The following is a 19,683-nucleotide window of genomic DNA, read 5'->3' as shown; positions in this document are numbered from 1 at the left end:
CTATAGGATGACGACTAGTGACTGCCCACGAAGTGGCGTTCGTTGCTTTCGGTCCGGGAGAGGTGATGACCTGGGTCTAAACTCAACCGTATTGATTGATGGGAAATGCCTTCGTGTGTCTACTGCCGTGCCGTTAGAGGCTTACTGCAGTGCATGGGGAGGCAATCGCGAAGAAAACAACGAGGCTTGTTGTGGTTCGGAGGAACTGAAAGCTCAATGAGCCACTCTTTCATCTCAATGGATGCGAAAACACATTCCTGCGGAGGGAGCTGGTAGGAACGTTGGGTTGCTCGGTCAATGGCCAGGGTCAACGGCGGCGTGGTGTATTCCGCAAATATGGCCGACTGTGAGGGCGGGCACAAGCCGGCGTGAGTAGGTTAAACATTGAGTTTTATAAGGTAACCACGGGGTGACCAGCCCCTCCCCACCCAGCCCCACCCAGCTCCACTCTCCCCACCCAGCCCCTCCCCACCCTCCCCACCCAGCCCCTCCCCACCCTCCCCTCTCCACCCAGCCCCACCCCTCCCATTCTTGGATGCACGACGGACGGGCGGACACAATAATCCCCTGTGGGCTGGTGGAACCAGGTGGTCCCTACCAGTAACAATATCCTACGACGGTGCTGCGAAGTGCAGTGACGTAGGGAGAATGCGTTTGGGAAAGAGGCGGCAACTTGAGAGTGGCACTTGCTTACTCGGTGACGTGAGATTGGTCATGGCACGATCTGATCAGAGCTAACGATCTTAACCAAAATGACCAGCTTCAGAATGCTGAAGCGCGCTAGAAAACTATAGGATCGGTCGTGTGACACGCGAGCTAAGATCGTACACATGGGCCAAACACCCTGATGCACGCGCAAGATGCGTGAATCGCACCGCTATAAATAAACAGAACTGAATAAATCAAAGCCCGCTATCGCTTCGACACCTACATAGAATAAATAACGTGGCGGTGACGCGACACGGCAGCAACGCGTCCGTCGCTTGTTGCCGAGGTTGGCGGTTCAGATCCAGTGGCCGCCCCGATTAATACTGCGGGCAGAATAGGCATAATAACACTGTCACGCACCATCTGCTCCGCAGTGGACGTAAAAGATCCCCCGATGTCATTTGCAAGAGGCGGCCACGGTTTTCTGGCGTCAGGGGTCCAACTTTTGTCAAATTTGAAAATGACATAAAACTTTCGTGACTGCAGGAATTCATATTCTTGGTTCTTTCGGTAAACTCACGTAGATAGGGAGGAGAGGAGGGAGGGAGGAGAGGGGAGGGGCAAAAGGGTGGGAGGCAGGGAGGGAGGGGAGGTGAGGGGAGGGAGGGAATTCCAAACGACTGGAGTCGTGACAGAGAACTGACATTCTGCCCTGTGTGCTTCGAGAGACGGGCATTGACCAGGAGGAGGAGAGAGGCCAGCTTGAGGAGCAGCGGTGGTTGTGCTTTGTGCCCCACTTGCCAAAGCGTTCCTGACGAAAGGTAACACTAATAATGATGCTGGTTTATTGGCGTGTTCCAACCGAATGTTGACTCAACGTTGCTCTATCACCGTCGCTCATCCCAATGTGATTCCTTTCAAGAGAGAAGTCACGGAGGAACCCCAGAGGTTGGCGTGTCCTTCGGATGACGAGGGCCAGGGTTTGGACGGCAAGCCACGGACTCCACACACACACATCTCACACAACTTCGTAACGTTATCCCGGCGGTGCCATCCGGCTCTCAGATCGCGTTTTCAGGTTGCACTGCATCGTGTTTTTTGTTTGTTAACGCCGATGTGTTGAACAACAACAGGCGTAAGCGACGTGCAATCGCAACGGGGAGAACAAACTTTGACTGGCGTTGTCACCTTGCCTCAACGGCTGAAATTACCTTTAGCGCGAATTCATCACCCGCCCATTGTTGGATTCCACGATGACTGATCTCGTCATTATTTGTTCACCAGTTCGTGTGTTGTTATACCTGCTCGTGAAACGAATGCCCACGCAGCAATTTCACGCTCAATTTGCAAACGACGCAAACCATTAATGCGATGTTTACTTTTGAATTTACTTTGTGTATAGAGGGATGGCAGTGACAGTGAGGCCTGGACCCAGCAACCTGAAAATGTAGTTAATCCAATTTCTAGTCGTGTTCATTGAACATATCAATTCGTTTGGAGCTGCAGCACTCAACCCACGGTTGGAACACTGCGAGTCTATATTCCGGTCGGTATTTGACTAAGCCCATCATCCTATTCAGGCGGATGAAATGGAAATCGCTTCGTGGAGGTTAAAAGTGGTTGCCCTGTATCGATCATAATTATCTAACCCAGCGTTCTTCGCACATTTTCAGATGGGAGGCCACTTTCGCCGATACGACATCGTCAGTGTGCGAGGGTGGCCACACCCGCCTGCCAGGGGTGTCGTGTATTGTCGGGGGGGCCCCACGTCAGGAGCCGCACTAAAGGTCACCAGGGGCCGCCAGTGACCCCGAGGGCCTTGCCGTGAAGAACACCGCTCTGACCCTTCCCTTGACAATGCCGAAGACCCCGCCGCTTGCTCAGGGGCTGTGAACATCGCTCGATTTGTGGAGGAATCTAACAATTCCACTCCCAACCACGACCGCGACAATTGGCAGGCATAACTGTGCAGCCAATGGGATACCATTATACTTTGTAAACAGTCTCCCGCGGTTAAATTTCGATTTAAAGCTTTCGTGACTGCAGGGATTCATCTTCTTGGTTCTTTCGGTAAAGTCACGTAGAAGGGAAGTAATAAAATAATAAAAATAAAACATAATAAAATCAAATAATTCTCACGACGTTTCGGCTACAACGCAAGCAGCCGTCTTCAGGTCCTGAAGACGGCTGCTGAAGACGGCTGCTTGCGTTGTAGCCGAAACGTCGTGAGAATTATTTGATTTTATTATGTTTTATTTTTATTATTTTATTACTTCCCTTCTACGTGACTTTACCGAAAGAACCAAGAAGAAGTCTCCCGCGATGAAAATGCAATTCGCCCGGTTAGCAATGTTCTGTGAGAAGATTACAGTATTTGCCTTTCACTAATTAAAGCAGACATCAGAGATGTCTCCAATAATGTGTGTACACAAGAGGAATCCCGCCGGGTACTGATCTCACAGCCACATTTGAATATTTACTCCGCTTGTCGTTTTCCAATTTGCCGCTCTGTCCTTTGTGAATGCTTCCCGAGACGAAATACATCCCCATATGCTACGACGCTTCTTTGGGATAAAATTGCTGGAAGCCAATAGTTGCTGCATAGACATCGAGAAGAGTCCCGCGCCTCCGATTAGCATGATTTGCTACGTATGGTACGAAATAAGTTCAACATGCATACATACAATCAAGAATATATGTTTGCATGCAGTGTTCACTTTACACCCGCAGCCACTAGAGGCCATACTATTCACTGTAATGTCAAAACAACAACAATTAATTCCGTGAAATGACTTGTGACAATTCATAGAATAGCCCAAGGGTGGTGGTGGCAGTGAGGGTGGGTAGTAGGGATAGTTGCACTCAAAATATTGTAATGACAAATGCAGTTGTCTGTGCACACTTATGACCAAGATTTAAGGCATGCGCATATGCAATTGGAAGTGTGTGTGTTGTCCCTTATTAAACTAATTGAAAGCTCAAAAAGAAAATAAATGTACATTTAATTTGCAAATGGAGATGCATCCAGTTATTAGTTTTCTACAATTTGGTCACGGTCAAAATGTCAGGCCTGAGCTATAACAATTGCACACTGCATTCTAATATTCCAATCTCACCAGAGGATATTTATTTATCACTTATAATTTCAATGACATGTTGAGGTTGACACCCATGTATATGTTATATTTATTTTTCAAAAAGACCCTCCACACGTTCGAACTACATATTAGAAGTGGCAACAGATATAATATGCAAGGAAGAACAATATTCAATGATGGTAAATGCCTAAATGGCTTCCACTGCTGATGGACGTTACTGCTAAGTTGCACTTTACACTGAAGAGTTCAGTGAGCTTGGCGATAGAAGACGATAACAAGGCTGACGCGGGTTTTTTTGAGAGATAACTCTCCTCCAGGGTTTCTGCTCAATCCAATAATACCACTCGCGACAAGTCACAACAGAGATCTGTAAACGTCGAAGGTTGGAGTCGGGATGGAACGTTGCCAATTGGGAATTTGTTACGCACGCACGCACGTGGTTACTACAGTACTGTCTTTCAACAACAAAAAAAGAGACAGGGTTGATTTATCTCTGATGTGTTCTCGGGTTGTACCCACGTGTTGTATTTGTCTGCTATAAATTTCCGTGTGATAAGCCACTTCGTTGAGCTATCATTTGTGGCCAGGTCGCTTCTTAAAAAAAGCTATACAGCTCAGTGGGCCTTACCTGGTAAAATACAAATAGATTATCGTTGTCTGGCACAATAACCCACCTTTCGCTCCGCTGATTCGGTTTCTGATGGAGCTATCGTCACGCATAGACAAACATCAAACATCGTAGCCAACAACACGATGGTATAATCTGAGAGACACGCTAGGAGACCTCGGACACTCGTAATGGTTCGCGTGGTTTCTGTAACTGCCACAACAGCGGTTTTCCCTGTATCTCAAATATTGGTCCATTTCACAATTTTCACCTTCAAATCCTCCTCGTGCTTCGCTTCTTAACAATCAGGCGAGGCACAATGATAGAGAGAACATCTATTTTGCTTTTTTTTTTACCACCAGTGAGCCCCTTCAATAGTCAGAAAAACACACATGCAACTAATTGTATGAATGCATATCTACGGGACCTTTTTTGCCAGTATCAACAATTATGAAACATAAGAATAGGTTTTACCCTATCTGGCAATGAAAAAAGGTGTTAAGATGTTCAAAACAACACATCCTTTTGCAAGGCATCAAGTCTGCATTAACCACACATATGTGTGTTAAAACATGCCAAACAAACATGCTATGATAATTTCTGCATTGCTTTTGAAACCACAGACAGCAGCCTTCTTTATAGCCTTGTCTCATCAGTGTTAGTTAGACCAGAGAACGCCAAAAGGCAAACAGTATAAAGACAAAGCAAGCATTGAAACACTTATGGCTCGGATCAAGCAGTTATATCTATGGGACTTTTTTTGCCAGTGTTGCCAGAAAGGGAAAAAACCTATTCTTATTTTTCATCATATAGAATTTATGTATATTCAACTTATATTCCTGCTTCTTTCAGTAAAGTCACGTAGAAGGAAAACAATAAAATAATTAAAATATAAAACAATAAATGTTCTTACTGTGGTTTTCACACCATAGATATGCATACATACCACAGTAAGAAAATTGCAACACAAGCAATCATCATCAGGTGTGAAAACCACAGTAATACAATTTTCTTACTGTGGTTTTGATGATTGCTTGTGTTGCAATCGAAACGTCGTGAGAATGTAATTGTTTTATATTTTTATTATTTTATTGTTTCCCTTCTACGTGACTTTACCGAAAGAACCAAGAATATGAATCCCTGCAGTCACGAAAGCTTTATATGTTGAACTTATTTCGGACCGTACATAGACAACCCTGCTAATCCCCAATATGAGAACAAGGAGGTGCACGTGCAAGACGTGCAATGACATCTGCCCTTACAAAATGGCAAGAAGTGTGTTCCCAGTGTTGGTGTTTCTCTGCCGTTAGAAGGGCATGTGGGAGACTATACATCTCCTAAGCATGTGGATGAAAAAAGGTTGGGTCTTTTTTTCTTTCGTTCTGCCACATTAAAACTCATTACATTCCCCGGTAACTTGTAGAATTGTGCAGCATACACAACCGGAGTGTTTGTGTACGTGTTTGATTTCTGGGACTTACTTAATCCCAACAGTTCATCGCTAGTCCCAAACGTGAACTCAATACAAGTCCCTTCGTTGTATATTTACTGCAATAAAAATAATATACTCGATAAGCCTCAGAGTCCTTTTTTTTTAACCAAATGCCAAATTCAAGTGTGAGTAATAATCTGATGGCCCAAGTCTTTTACAAATAAGTAAACATGGTGATGAAATATCCATCATGTAAAGTAATTATTACCCTCCCCCCCCAGCCCCATCACATCGTAAATCACAGCATGCCTACTGAAAATGCCACCTTACTTGTACAAACAAGGAGACAGCAGGGACGATTTGCTAAATTGCACAAACATTGACAGAGCACCCATTGAGTGAGCCAAAGTTTTCTCCAACCTGAATTTCAGCAATAACACAAAGCAATAACACGAAAATCTCAACTTTTGACATATAAAATGCTGTTCCCACTTAAAATTCAATTTTATTTACAGAATACTGAACTGTCATTAGACTAAACTTTCCATCAAATGTCACATCCTTTCAGTTTGTGTGGTGAGATGCTGGCATTTTGAAAAAAGCATTATAGCCGATTCTGTCCATCCAAGTCATGTCGTTTAACATGTGGGCTTTCGCGACCAACATTATTCATAATCGAGGCTTTGTTGGTTCCATAGAGTAAATATAAATGTGTCGTTAAACCCGCCACCACAAGACACAGCCATTTAGCAAGGTTTGTCACGTGAACAAAACGTGCCAATTAGTTACTAGTCCAGCACACCGCTTGTGTGTTGAAGAGTAAACCCACAACATTTACAATTCGAGTACGACGTTCCGCTGCTAATTACAACCAGCCTCGTAAGGTGACGGCCAGAATTGTGGAGAAATCCTCCTCCTCTTTCGGTCTCTATCGTGAGTGATGTATGTGTGGATATAAAAAAAAATAACACCAAGAAAACCAAGTCACATCCAAGCGGGATTTGCCACCTGTCAAACGTGCAGAATATAACGTTGCATCGGATCGACAGGCACGGGCGGCTTTACAAAAAATGACAGCGAAAATGATCAACGACTTCCTAAACCGTGACCCCTAACCTTTTTAGACACTCCTGCTCAGACCGCCCCAGAACAACGTCAAGGGACAAACCAAATCCACATCCCCGTGCTCTGGCAGCAGGGTGACGAGCAGGGCGCAGGGCTGACGGCCTATTGCGACTGCGATCCTGAACGTCGCTGTGTCCGGGTTTTTTTTTTTTACGCCACCAACTACATTATAGACTGCCAGTGTAGCGGATTACCGCGAGGACCGGACGAGGGGCGAGCGCGGGAAGGGGGACGGAAAAGTAGGAGCCCGAAGGGGGACCGGAAGAGGAGAGGAGGAGAGAGAGGAGAGCGAGAGAGTGAGCGAGAGAGTGAGCGAGAGATGGGGGTTTACATAAAGCAAAGTTATTATTTTTTTAAATTACGAAATGATGAACGAAGCAAAGTGCCGACTACACCGAGCATCTTCTTGTTTCCACTGATCATAAAAATAAAAAAGGAGAGAGAGGAGAGAGCACTTGTCAAAAAAGAAGAATTATCCTAGAAAACAGGGGGAACATAGACATAGAGGAGGGAGAGAGGGGGTAGAGAGATGGGGGGGGTAGAGAGAGGGGGTAGAGAGAGAGGGAAGGGGTAAGAAGGAGGAGAGCAGAGCGTAAAATCTTTTGTGAAATCTTTCATTAAAAAAGGGGGGGGGGCACATAAAGCAATGCATTGAAAAAATGATGAACGAAGCAAAGTGTCGACTACACCGAGCATCTTCTTGTTTCCTCTGATCGTAAGAGAGAGAGAAGGAATAAACGACGGGCAGCCCTGAACAGAATCTGGCCTCCGTGTGATCCTTGATACCCGGGGACGAAGTCCTGCTCTACACCAGTACGCTCACCGAGGTTAAAAACCAGGCTACAATCTACATTATAGACTGGCAGTACACTCACCGAGCTTAATAACCAGGCTACAGTCTACGTTAGTGTTTTTTTTGTTTTTTATTATTTGTATTATATTTTTATTATTTCTATTCACTTTATTTTTTATTGTTATTTTTCTATCTATGTGACTTCATCGAAAAAAACCAAAGAATATTAATTCCTGCAGTCACGAACGTTTTAATTCAAAATTTAAGAACGTTACTTTTGATATCACTGTGACATGCGATTCAAGTTCATATTACTCCTAAATGTAAAAGGATATTCTTTGATTATTGAAAAACAAGCAGCAGTACATCATTGCAGGCCACATGCAGAGCAAAGTCTGGATTAAATCTGTTCTCAAAGTCGTAACTACATAATGTTATAAAACGTTGAAAATTGCGACTTATCCTTTGTTTATCATTGACTGCCATAGCCATGACTTTGACCAAATCCATACTCTTTGGTTCTTTCGGTAAAGTCACGTAGGTTAAAAAATTATAATAATAAAAATAATAATAAAATTGTATTCTTCTATTTTTTTTCACCGACGTGACTTTATCGAAAGAACCAAAGAGTATGGATCCTTGCAGTCACGAAAACTTCAAATCTAGAATTTGACCAAATCACCGTGAAGCTAAGCACCGTTTGAGCCTGGGTAGTGCATGGATGGGGAGCCACCACCACCACCATGCGCAAGAGACGGGTGCAGTAGGCGTTGTGGGCAGTAGAGGGCATCGCAGCAGAATCCACTCTGATTCTGCACTCCCACCACCTTCGCCAACCCGCACTGACCAGCGTGGTGAAGTATGGTTGAATAACTCTCTCACGACTGGGCATTGCATGAGAGTGCCCTCATCCGGCAGTGGACTGACAGAATTTTCAGACTTTTCTTTTGCTATCCGTTGCACACGGTTGCACTTTATTTTTCGCTCGGTTGCAATTTACTTTGCCCAGTCGGTGTTGGCTGCTGAGGACGTGACATGTTTATTTTTTCATTCCTATTTATCCGTGGCCTTCCCCCCCCCCCCCCCCATGTACCGCTCCCGGTTCTGCTGTAATGGTGCACCGATGCACACTTACTTGAGGGCGATATTGGCACGTAAAACAAAGATGGATTGCTTGATTGAATGTTATTGAAATGCTATAACCAATTCAGTGCAATTAACCTTTTTGCTAAAGATAAAGTCACAGAATACTTAAAAGTGTCATTGCATCAAAGAGTTCAGTTAACTAAAAGGCACATAATTTTCCCTGCAGCGTGATAATGTATTTTCTGGTGATTAAACATTGTTCAAAGAGAGACTGCTGCATGATTAGACGGACCAGTGTCTAATAATGCCACAAGTCATAGGGAATGATTGTAAGTTTACTATTCAATCACTCCGATTCGTAGGAAAATTAAGCAATAGTCGTTCATTCGAATGTGGGTTTGCAGATATGATCAATCAATTTTCGATGACGAACTTTAATTATAGTCCTTGCAAGTCAACACATGCTGTCTTCAGAACGTCAAGGCAACACAAATAACACGGATGTGCATTTGATTGTGAAAACAAAGGTGGTAATGTTGCTAGACACATCGTCCTGCGGAGACACATTTTGCGACTGTGTACATATCTGCTACAATAAAGGATACCGGTATTATTATCTGCTGGGCAAAATTGAATTATCTCGGCAAACAAAGGCCAACATTACATTCACTGTATCTGTGCTCTGCAAAATCTCAGGTGAAAAATAACACCCACATTGAGATACGTGCCCTTATCCGGCCCTTTGAGAGAGAAATGTAACAAAGTCATCTCCACCACTGATGAATAAAGAAGTTGCTTCACCTTTTCCAGCAACAATACAGGTGTTAAGATGTTCAAACACCAAAATAGACACCATTACAAAAAAGAAGAACGTCTGTATTAACCAGAGGTGTGGACTCGAGTCATGTGACTTGGACTCGAGTCAGACTCGAGTCATGAATTTGATGACTTGCGACTCGACTTGGACTTGCATAACAATGACTTTGTCCCACCTATGAGATGTGGACTCGAGTCATGTGACTTGGACTCGAGTCAGACTCGAGTCATGAATTTGATGACTTGCGACTCGACTTGGACTTGCATAACAATGACTTTGTCCCACCTATGAGATGTGGACTCGAGTCATGTGACTTGGACTCGAGTCAGACTCGAGTCATGAATTTGATGACTTGCGACTCGACTTGGACTTGCATAACAATGACTTTGTCCCACCTATGAGATGTGGACTCGAGTCATGTGACTTGGACTCGAGTCAGACTCGAGTCATGAATTTGATGACTTGCGACTCGACTTGGACTTGCATAACAATGACTTTGTCCCACCTATGAGATGTGGACTCGAGTCATGTGACTTGGACTCGAGTCAGACTCGAGTCATGAATTTGATGACTTGCGACTCGACTTGGACTTGCATAACAATGACTTTGTCCCACCTATGAGATGTGGACTCGAGTCATGTGACTTGGACTCGAGTCAGACTCGAGTCATGAATTTGATGACTTGCGACTCGACTTGGACTTGCATAACAATGACTTTGTCCCACCTCTGGTATTAACCACACGTACTTGTGGTAAGAATATGCAAACAGACGTGCTTTGGAGATATTGTATGCATTGTCCTTGAAACAAATTGACCTACACCAGACACGGCCTCCTTTCTGGCCGTGTCTCACCGGTATTAGACCAGAGAACGCTAAACGGCGAACAGCACAAAGGCAAAGCTAATATCAGGGTACCACGGCTCAGCCAGCACTCTCTCACGTCAACGAGCATGTTTAAATAAGAGCTGGCATAGCTGGTGGTTGAGAGAGAGAGCCAGGGAGGGCATTGAGAAAGGGGGGGGGACGTGGCAGATCCAACAATTTAAGAGCATGTGACAAGGTGAACAGCTGAAAAGGTCGAAATGCGCCTTGCGCAAAAACGCTGGCGTCATCATGCCCTCATTTGGAGAGGCCAGGACATTAGGCGTTTTACCACAAAGGTGACCATTCTAAACATTGGCAATGCCCCATTGAAATAGCTAAATATGTAACTCCCCTTCTGATGTCTGTCTCCACGTACAAATAAACGTAATGTCTTCAACTTGCCGTCGGCCACACAAAAGTATTGTCTTCAACGTTCCATCGGCCACACGGCCTTCCGATCAGCAGCATTAGTTCAACACAAACAAATTCTGAAGTGGTTTCGACATTCAACGTCTCATCGGCAAGACCAGGCTCGCTTAAATCAATGCCTGTGAGCTGCCCCGCTATTTATAGACAAAGACCCTTTTATATTATTTCGTGTTATTTACACAGTGAACGGCAACATTTTTTCAGAAACTAGTCACGCAAAGGCTGTCGACACACACACGCGCACAGGGGCCACCTCGAGTGGGAAATAGAACGGTGAAAGCACAAGCGAGAAAAACAATTTACTGAACGGAAGCAAAAGGTCAGCAAGACGACGAGGAAGAAGGAGGAAGGAGGTCGTCCTGGATTTTCCGACAGCGAAACGGAGACGCCGGCAACGTACATTGTTCTTCTGCGTCTCGCGGCCGTCACTGCTGTCGATCAGCTCGGCCTGGCTCTCGACGGGAGAGACCTGAACTCCGATTTTGAGATTGGTTTTCTCGTGCATGTTCCGCTCGTACTCACGGACGTCCTCCAGACTCATGTCTGCAAAAAAGTATGTTCCAGAGTGTCCAACAAAACGCAGACTTCGCCTTTTTTTAACTCCCGCGCCGCCACGGTGGACGCTGATGTCCAAGAGGAGGAGGAGGAGGGGGGGTTGTTGAGCCATTCGGTTTCCGAGTGCTCGGAGCATCGAAGGAAGGGAAACTAGGGCCACCAAAGCGTCGGCAAGAACCGTGCGAGAAAGGAGGAAAGGCAAGCAAGCCAATGTAGTTAGTCCGGCCCACTACTACCCCCCGAAGCAGCTTCTTGCTTAGCGCTTAGGAACAAAGCTTTCGGACAAGACGAGGGGGGGGGGTGAAGGAGCAGAGTCAGGGTTGGAGGTAGCCTTGCGTTCATCCAACGTAAAACAGGAGGAGCCATCGCCAAGGGTAACAGTGCAGGGAATCGTTGCGGCGTTGCAGGAAAGTGCTTCTACGGTTCCATTGCGTCCAGGAAGGGAGTAGGAAACAAAAACATCCGCAAGCCTCGTTGCAGACCAAGGAAAGCTTTTCGGAAAAGTCGTTATTGGAAGCGAAGGATCACTGCTGCAGACCCACGTGCCCGTCGAGGTTACGAAGAACGCATCTTGCTCGTGTCGTCGTCCGCGGCGGAGGGGGGGGGAGCGGTTGGGGGGAGGGAGCGTTTTACAGCACACGCCTCATGCCAGTGGTGGCTGCTTTCCGGTGGTCGTACATCAACGACGTCACCACGCCGCTCGTGCCAGGCTAGGTGCACGTTAAGGTCACGTGAAGTGTCGAACGCCCGCCGGCAGGTCACGGGGCAGACCCAGCAGGTGCCACATGGGTAGACTGACTGAGATGACTGTTGGCCGATGCGCCACCTGTGCCCCCCCCCCCTTACTGGCACCCTTACAAGGCACCACCTCACGGCCGCAGCAACACAGCCGCTTCTACCCCCCACGTGGTACTCGGAACGGCCGGGTGCGGTTTTTTGGGGGGAAAGCCCCCGGGCGCGCGAGAGTTCACGTTGCACGTGACCACGGGCAAATGAAATCGATAGGAAGAAATTTCAATTGGCCGAGGGGGCATGGAACGTGAGTTGAGAAGTTATTGCCGCAGAGATTGATCTCGCACATTGTTTGACACCCCCACCCCCCCCTTTTCATACTTCCCTCCTCCACCACGAAATTGCTCCTGAATATTTTCTCAATGTGTCCAAGCTGCCGATGAGAACAATCTCTGCAGAGCAAGCGGATTTTTATTTATTTTGGCGGCCGCTCAGCCGTCGTGTTTAATTAAATGGGGCCGAAATCGATGAATAGAAATCGATGGGACGAAATCAGTCAACCACGACGACAGCCCCGCGAGGAACGAATCGTTAAATAAATGGCATCGATGACCGCCCTCCACACCCGCCAGCCCGTGTCCCCCCCACTTTGAGTTGTCAATTCCAGAGCAGTCAGGCACTCTGGGTCCAAGCCTTGCAAGCCACACACCGTCGGTCCATTGTATAATTACGAGCAATAATCCAGAGGCAGCCTAAGAGGTGTTAATGCTTGTGTTTTTAGAAGAAGAAGAAAAAGGGGCATTAGGAGCCCTCTCTCTGCAGCCAGACAGGCGTTAATGGGAAATTCAAATGCGATAGACGGAGCTCAGTCCTAATAAGCCTTTGTCAAGTCGTGCATGCATTATGCATGGGGCAAAGCAGAAGGGAAATGAATATCTCATTAAGGAAAGACCATAACTGTCACAACCGCCGTTACACGATTTGTGCAATACATTTCCGCGCAAACACAAAATAAACTTTGCACGCATTTCGCTTTTCGCCGTAACCGCGTTGACGTTCGACGCTTGCGCGCGAGTGTGAAACGCCTGGCGGGTGAGCGAATGAAAAGTTTCGTTTTGTTCTTGAGGTTTTATCTTTCGTGAAGCGCCTCCCACCCCCCTCCCCGTTCTCCATTCAGCTGGGCCCTGACGCACTCGCTCCTCCAAAGCACAAGAGGTAACAGCCACGTGTGGTTCGCCAGCATCCCACCTGCACCCTGCGTAAGGGATCCATTGTGCCGGTGGTTCTTCTTATTAACCTGGGACGCACGCAACCACCCGGGGGGCGAGCGGTGGCTTTCTGGGGGTGTGCGAGACGTGGCCAGATTTGGTTTTTTTTAGAAGGTAAATCGTCAAAAACAGGTTGAGCACGAGCCACGTAAGTACAACTACATTGTTTCACCAAACCGACAGACCTGTTCTTCACCTGAGGACGGCTGCTTGCGTTGTGGCCGAAACGTCGTGAGAATTATTTTATTATGTTTTATTTTTATTATTTTATTATTTCCCTTCTACGTGACTTTACCGAAAGAACCAATAAGATATGTATTGTTAACATTATATCTTTTTTTTTTACAAAAATACTATTGAGAACCCAAGGGGTGCCGGCTGCAGTGAAGGTTAAGAACCACTCGCTGCCTCATGCAATCAATATGCCGGACCTTTGTATGAAATTTCGAAATGCAGGTGTTTTCACGTTTCTTTCCGCGATGCTCATCGCCCACTTGATAACTTCAGAATGCTGATGCTGATTAAAGTTTTGTTTCTATTCAAACCCACCCCCATTACTTACGGCTTGGTGTTATTTTACAGGTGCACAACGACGCGTCTCGTTAAAATATATTAAAACCCTTTACGATGATGCACCCGTCTAATCGCGTGCGAGCCGAGAATTCTTTTTTTGACGTTACATCATTTAGACCCGCCATGGAGCGAACGCGCGCCGTGCACACTAACGAGTGAATGCAAAACAAGGCGGTACAGGGCGAGACAGAAATGGAATCGACGATTGCATTTTTCGACCCTGAAACCGCGGCCACAATTTCTTCGAATTGTCGGGGTTTTAGTGAATCGTTACAATCTCTGGCGCGGTTTGTAAATGGAAAAATGCGGCCATCCTAAGCAAAATCGTTGCTTATATGTAAGTCGTAAAAAAAAAACATTTACGGAACAACAACAAAAAAATGCACTGCTGTGGCTGTCACAAGCAGCAGGAATTCTGAGCTCAGATAACATGGTCAATGACATCACACGTGACACCTCGATAAAAAATCCATAGCCCTGACTTTGCTCGCTCTCCGCTACGGAAACAAGCACGTGTTCCATTGGAAACTTCATTACTCATGCTCCAATTAACATCGCCGTCTTGTTTAACCCGTACGTTCACCAATTGCGCAATTCAATGTTACAATTCGCCACTCGCTGCTATCCGAACAAAAGTGATTTTTGTTGTTTCTTGATTTGAAGCTTTCGTGACTGCAGGAATCCATACTCTTTGGTTCTTTCGGTAAAGTCACGTGGGGATAATTTTGTTTAATTTTTTTATTTTATTTTTCTACCTACGTGACTTTACCGAAAGAACCAAAGAGTATGATTTTGTTGTTGTTATTGTTGTAAACATTCAATTGTTTTTCTTAATTATTATCCGACACCACATTAGGGTTAGGCACCGGTGATGTAACAGCGTGTGAACTAATATGGCAGATCATATTATCCATGCGGTTATCCGGGAATGCTTATCCCGTGAGAAAAATTGCGGGTAACAGGATACATTTACTGAAGAACTCTTATTTGCCAAAGAAAAATGCGTAAAATAAGGAGTTCTCCTGTATCATGCCAAATTCGGCATCTCGTTGATTTCATCCAAATTTATGATCCTGATTGCAGTGATGGAAATTTCACATTTCTATGCTGGCGGGGGGGGGATAGGTGGGGTGGTCAGTCTCTTCACAAGACAACCACTGTTAACTTATCACAAAGCGGTCCTACTTTTATCGACCTCGAGAGGGATGATGGGCAAAGGCAACCCACAAGTGGAATAAAAGCGTTGTCACTTTTTCAATTGTGATCCCTTAGCCCCCGTCGCGCCACGGCACCACTGTCGCAGACGACAGCACGCAGGAAAATTTAATTGGGAGGAGAATTACATTGCACGACCGCTCTCGAAAAGTGGCATTTTATTCCTGCAAACATTGAAAACATTTAAATGCCAAAATCTAGTATATTTGAGCGCGCGCATCCCCGGGAGCGGCTATCGCAACGCTGCGACTCGCGAATCGAGCTCCCAAACGGCGGTGAAAACGATGCCAATTTGCGCCGCGCTCCCCAATTAACTCAAACGACTTCGGTTCAATTTCGCCACGAGTGGCGTTGCGGGCGACGATTTCCAAAACTACCCCCCCCCGACCCGCGTCCGAGAGTGCGTGCGTTGTGTTCGTGAAATGCCACCGAAAGGGGCGCGATAGAAAGAACTCCGCCAGTGGCTGCCACATCACGGAATGCTCGCCGATGCATTTGACCTTTTTCACGTGCGGGCACAGGCCAAAGTCATTTGCAACAAGGTCGTTGATCAGGGCTCTAAAAATCGTTGCGAAAATTATGCGTCGATACAGCGGGTTTTTTTCTTTCTTTCTCCGAATGGCAGGTCATGAATACTGCACTCAGTTTCGTCGGCAATGATGTTCCCGAGATTCTAATGACATTGGTAAAGTTTTGGTTTCCGAATGCTGCATGTTCATTTGCATGTGCGCATGTGTTTATTTTATACGTGTGTGTGTTGTGAAGTCTCACTGAATGTTTACCGTCACTGGAGTAGGCACGCAACTGGCACCCACAGCCAGAGGTTACACTGCATCTAACGAGCCGGGTACCGAGACATCTTCCTGACCGACCCCGTGCGTTCATGCACATGTACACACATGTTGGTTCGCACGCACATGAACGTGCTATCAATTTCACCTACGGCACTCGACAAAAGTGGCGAGAAGGAAGTGGAGGAGGAGGGGAGGGGCAGCTTGCCTCCGCAGTGCCGAGGAGCCCCCCGAAGCAGAGGGTTAGACTTCAAGGAGGCTTCACTTAAGAAGCAAATAACATGGGTTCGACTTCCCGGCTCAGGCCAAAGGGGAATAAAATTAAGTCAATTGGCTCCTGCTCACCTGCCCGCAGGAATTTCGGTGTAGGAGGATACACGCCATTGTTCTCACCTGTAGGCAGCCAGGTAAGAGTTGGGGTGGCGGAAGGGAGGGTCAGGGTAGCGATAGCACCCTTACCACCGTGGCCATATGTGGCCTACGCATTGCCCACATTTGACAAAGTTCAGCTGTGATGCTTTGAACAGCGAAAAGCCATCGTTGTTTTGAATCCCAAAAGACGCTTTCCAGTGAACTGAAAATCTTTTTTTGTGATTGTCAGTAGTGCGGGGAAGTTCAGTCACGGGAGTGACGCAGCTTTTGGCAAAGTGTCGCACAGGAGACCGACAGTCTCTGGAGGAACACGCAGCCTAGGTCAGAGCTCAAGACGGCAACGTTTTTTGAATGGAGGCCAGAGGGAAGGAAGCTGGTGTGAGCGAGCGAGCGATCTCTCTGTTCACAGACAGCGGCAAGGCCCAGCCGCAGGACGATCCAGCCGGTCGGGATGAAGTTCCTGACCTTGTGAGCCCTTGGAATGGAATTGTTCACGCGAGCGATGCTCCATCCCATGAGGCGGATGACGAGACGACGGCGCCCATCCAAATCAATTGTGGTTGCTGTGTTGGCGAAGCGTGCATGGAGATGTAGGTGTCTGGGTCGGTGGTGGCAGTGGGGCCGTTCGACCAATTTGAACATCATGGAGTGCACCGCCCGAACAGCGTTTAAACCGCAACATTGGCTGCGGACATGCGCTGCCGATTGCCTCTTCTGTTGCAGACTCTTCGTCAGAATTTGTGACCTTTTCTAATATTATTCAAAAAATGTCACCCTTGCAAAATAGAGGCTACAGTCTCATTGGGCCATCTCCTGGTTGTAAGTCATCATCATGTATATATGTGTGTGTTGATCTTTTTTCGCAACATATATAGCCAACCATGCTCTTCAGAGGTGCGCGGGAATGACAACAAAGTAAATATGAAAAGCAGTTCTAAAGAAATTAGTTTTCAATCCAGATGATTTAAAAGTGCACAGCTTCTGTGGCTTCCTAACATGATAAGGAAGAGCGTTCCAGACGGCCGCAAAAGCGCACCTGAAAGCGCACAATGCAGTGACCCTCTTTGTTCGATAGCTCGCCAAAAGCCACTGCGAGGATGACCAGAGTTGGTGCGATTTTTTTTTTCTTCGTGACCAGACAAGCAAGACACTGTCATTCATTTGTGGCCAAGCACTTCGAGTGTAATGAGTGCGATCTCATGATGTATTCGTTCGGCAACCGGAAGCCAATGCAGCTCGGTGGAGACTGGACGGACACGGTCGAATGTTGTACACGCAGAAGCTTGGTAAAACAATTTTTTGCTAGACATCCCATAGAGTAGTGAGTTGCAATTATCCCTATCAACCATGGTCAATCCACTGCTGGAAGAAGGCCTTGCCAAGAAGGCACCACAACCACCAACTCTCATTATCCTGTGACGTGCTCATCCACCTCGCACCTGCACGTGAACTGATTTGGCTTATATACCATTATTATTATTCTAATTACCAGCGAAACGTCGTATTCAAATTGTAAATGTTGTGGATTTACTCTCCAACACACCGGTGGGCTGAAGTAGTAACTAATTGCCGCGGTGTTTACGTGACAAATCTTACTGGCCGTGTCGGGTGGTGGAGGGTTACGACACATTTATACTTACGCGATCTAATCCAAAAACCTTCATAATGAATAACATTGGTCGCGAAAGCTCACTACGTCTTAAACCTACAACCTTCTCACGAAATCGACCGGACAGCGCCCCCCCACCCCCCCGCTCAGCCCCACACGATATCAATGCAGGAGTGAACAATAACATCACGTGTTCAAACTAGCTCGTGCGTTTCCTCAGCCACTTGCAATCCAAGCGCGGACGTCCGCGAAGGGCCACGCCACTACGGGTTACCCCCAGGAGTCGAAAACGCCGTCGCTAGCTCGTGGCAAAAAGCTTCGACCGAAGGAAAGCTCAACGCTGGGAAGCCCAGACCCCGGGGCCTCCGTGTTCCGCCATCGGCACGCGCTGGGGGCTCCCTCCGTCTTGGGTCACGAACGTTGAATTCTTCGTTGAACGTCTCCCGCGGGGTGGGGGAGGGGGGGGGGCGGGGAGGATCCGGGGCGCAGCGGACTCACCGTACCACTCGTCGATCCAGGCAAACGCCTGCCTGTGCCCCACCATCAGCACATCCCGCACCACCTGCTTGCGGGGCGCACACACACCAGCACGCGTTGTGAGCATGCACGCTGCGCGCGGCTATGCGGCACAGAACCAAAGGCAAAGATTCCCCCCCCCCCCACCCCGTATAGCCTGAACAGACTGTTGGGGCAAAGTGTTGTTAGGGAGCACCTATGAAGACCAGAACGGCACACGAGGGGGTGGGTGGCCAGCACCACGCCCGGCTGTCATTGACTCCCCAGCGGTGATGATTTTACACACCGCACCAGGTTCTCATTTGAGGCTGAGTTGACCTAGGGAAGGCCCAGGTTCAGATAATCGTCACTGATCACTGCCGTGAGTGGGAATTGAACCGGTTCGCCGTGTTCGTAGCACAGTACACTAACTACTACACTACTGCTCCCCACGCGGCACACCGAAAACAAAGATCGCCCATATAGCCTTAACAGACTGTTGGGGCAAGTGCTGTTAGCCCGCCGGCAGGAGGTCACGGGACAGACCCAGGTGCCATGGGTTGACTGACACACACATTGCACACGCGTGCACACCACGCGTGTTACGGAGCAGCGGGGGATTTCCAGAGGTGTGGACTCGAGTCATGCGACTTGGACTCGAGTCAGACTCGAGTCATGATTTTGATGACTTCAGACTCGACTTGGACTTGCCTCATCTTTGACTCGACTTGACTCGGGACTCGAGAGCAAAGACTTGAGACTTACTTGTGACTTGCACAACAATGACTTTGTCCCACCTCAGAGGTGTGGACTCGAGTCATGCGACTTGGACTCGAGTCAGACTCGAGTCATGATTTTGATGACTTCAGACTCGACTTGGACTTGCCTCATCTTTGACTCGACTTGACTCGGGACTCGAGAGCAAAGACTTGAGACTTACTTGTGACTTGCATAACAATGACTTTGTCCCACCTCTGGGGATTTCTCACCTTGTGCACGAACTGCTCCACGCGCGTCTGCAGGCCCCACACCTCGAACTTGACGGTGACGAGCTTGTAGGAGCACATGATGGGCCCCAGCGTGTCCCTCCAGCCCTCGGCCAGGGGGCCCCGTCCCGTCTTGAGAGACTTGAACTGCCTCACATCCTGCGGGTGTGGGAAGCGCGCACCAGT

General features: G+C 47.3%; 1 protein-coding gene across 1 annotated transcript in view; it reads right to left on the bottom strand.

Moving 5' to 3' along the window:
• The window catches only part of LOC144730344 (cytoplasmic phosphatidylinositol transfer protein 1-like), a 195,782-nt gene that overhangs the window by 11,130 nt on the left and 164,969 nt on the right, over positions 1-19,683 (bottom strand). The window contains exons 7-8 of the mRNA XM_078611094.1: positions 19,501-19,656; positions 18,515-18,578 (exon numbers count right to left, since the gene is read on the bottom strand). Coding sequence (XP_078467220.1) covers positions 18,515-18,578; positions 19,501-19,656 — 220 coding nt within the window. The remainder of the gene's footprint in view (positions 1-18,514; positions 18,579-19,500; positions 19,657-19,683) is intronic.

Source organism: Lampetra planeri, chromosome 35 (assembly GCF_965212315.1).
Source record: "Lampetra planeri chromosome 35, kcLamPlan1.2.h2, whole genome shotgun sequence".
NCBI lineage: Eukaryota > Metazoa > Chordata > Hyperoartia > Petromyzontiformes > Petromyzontidae > Lampetra > Lampetra planeri.
The sequence above is the reverse complement of the archived record's forward strand: the minus strand, read 5'-3'. Positions and strand labels throughout refer to the sequence as shown.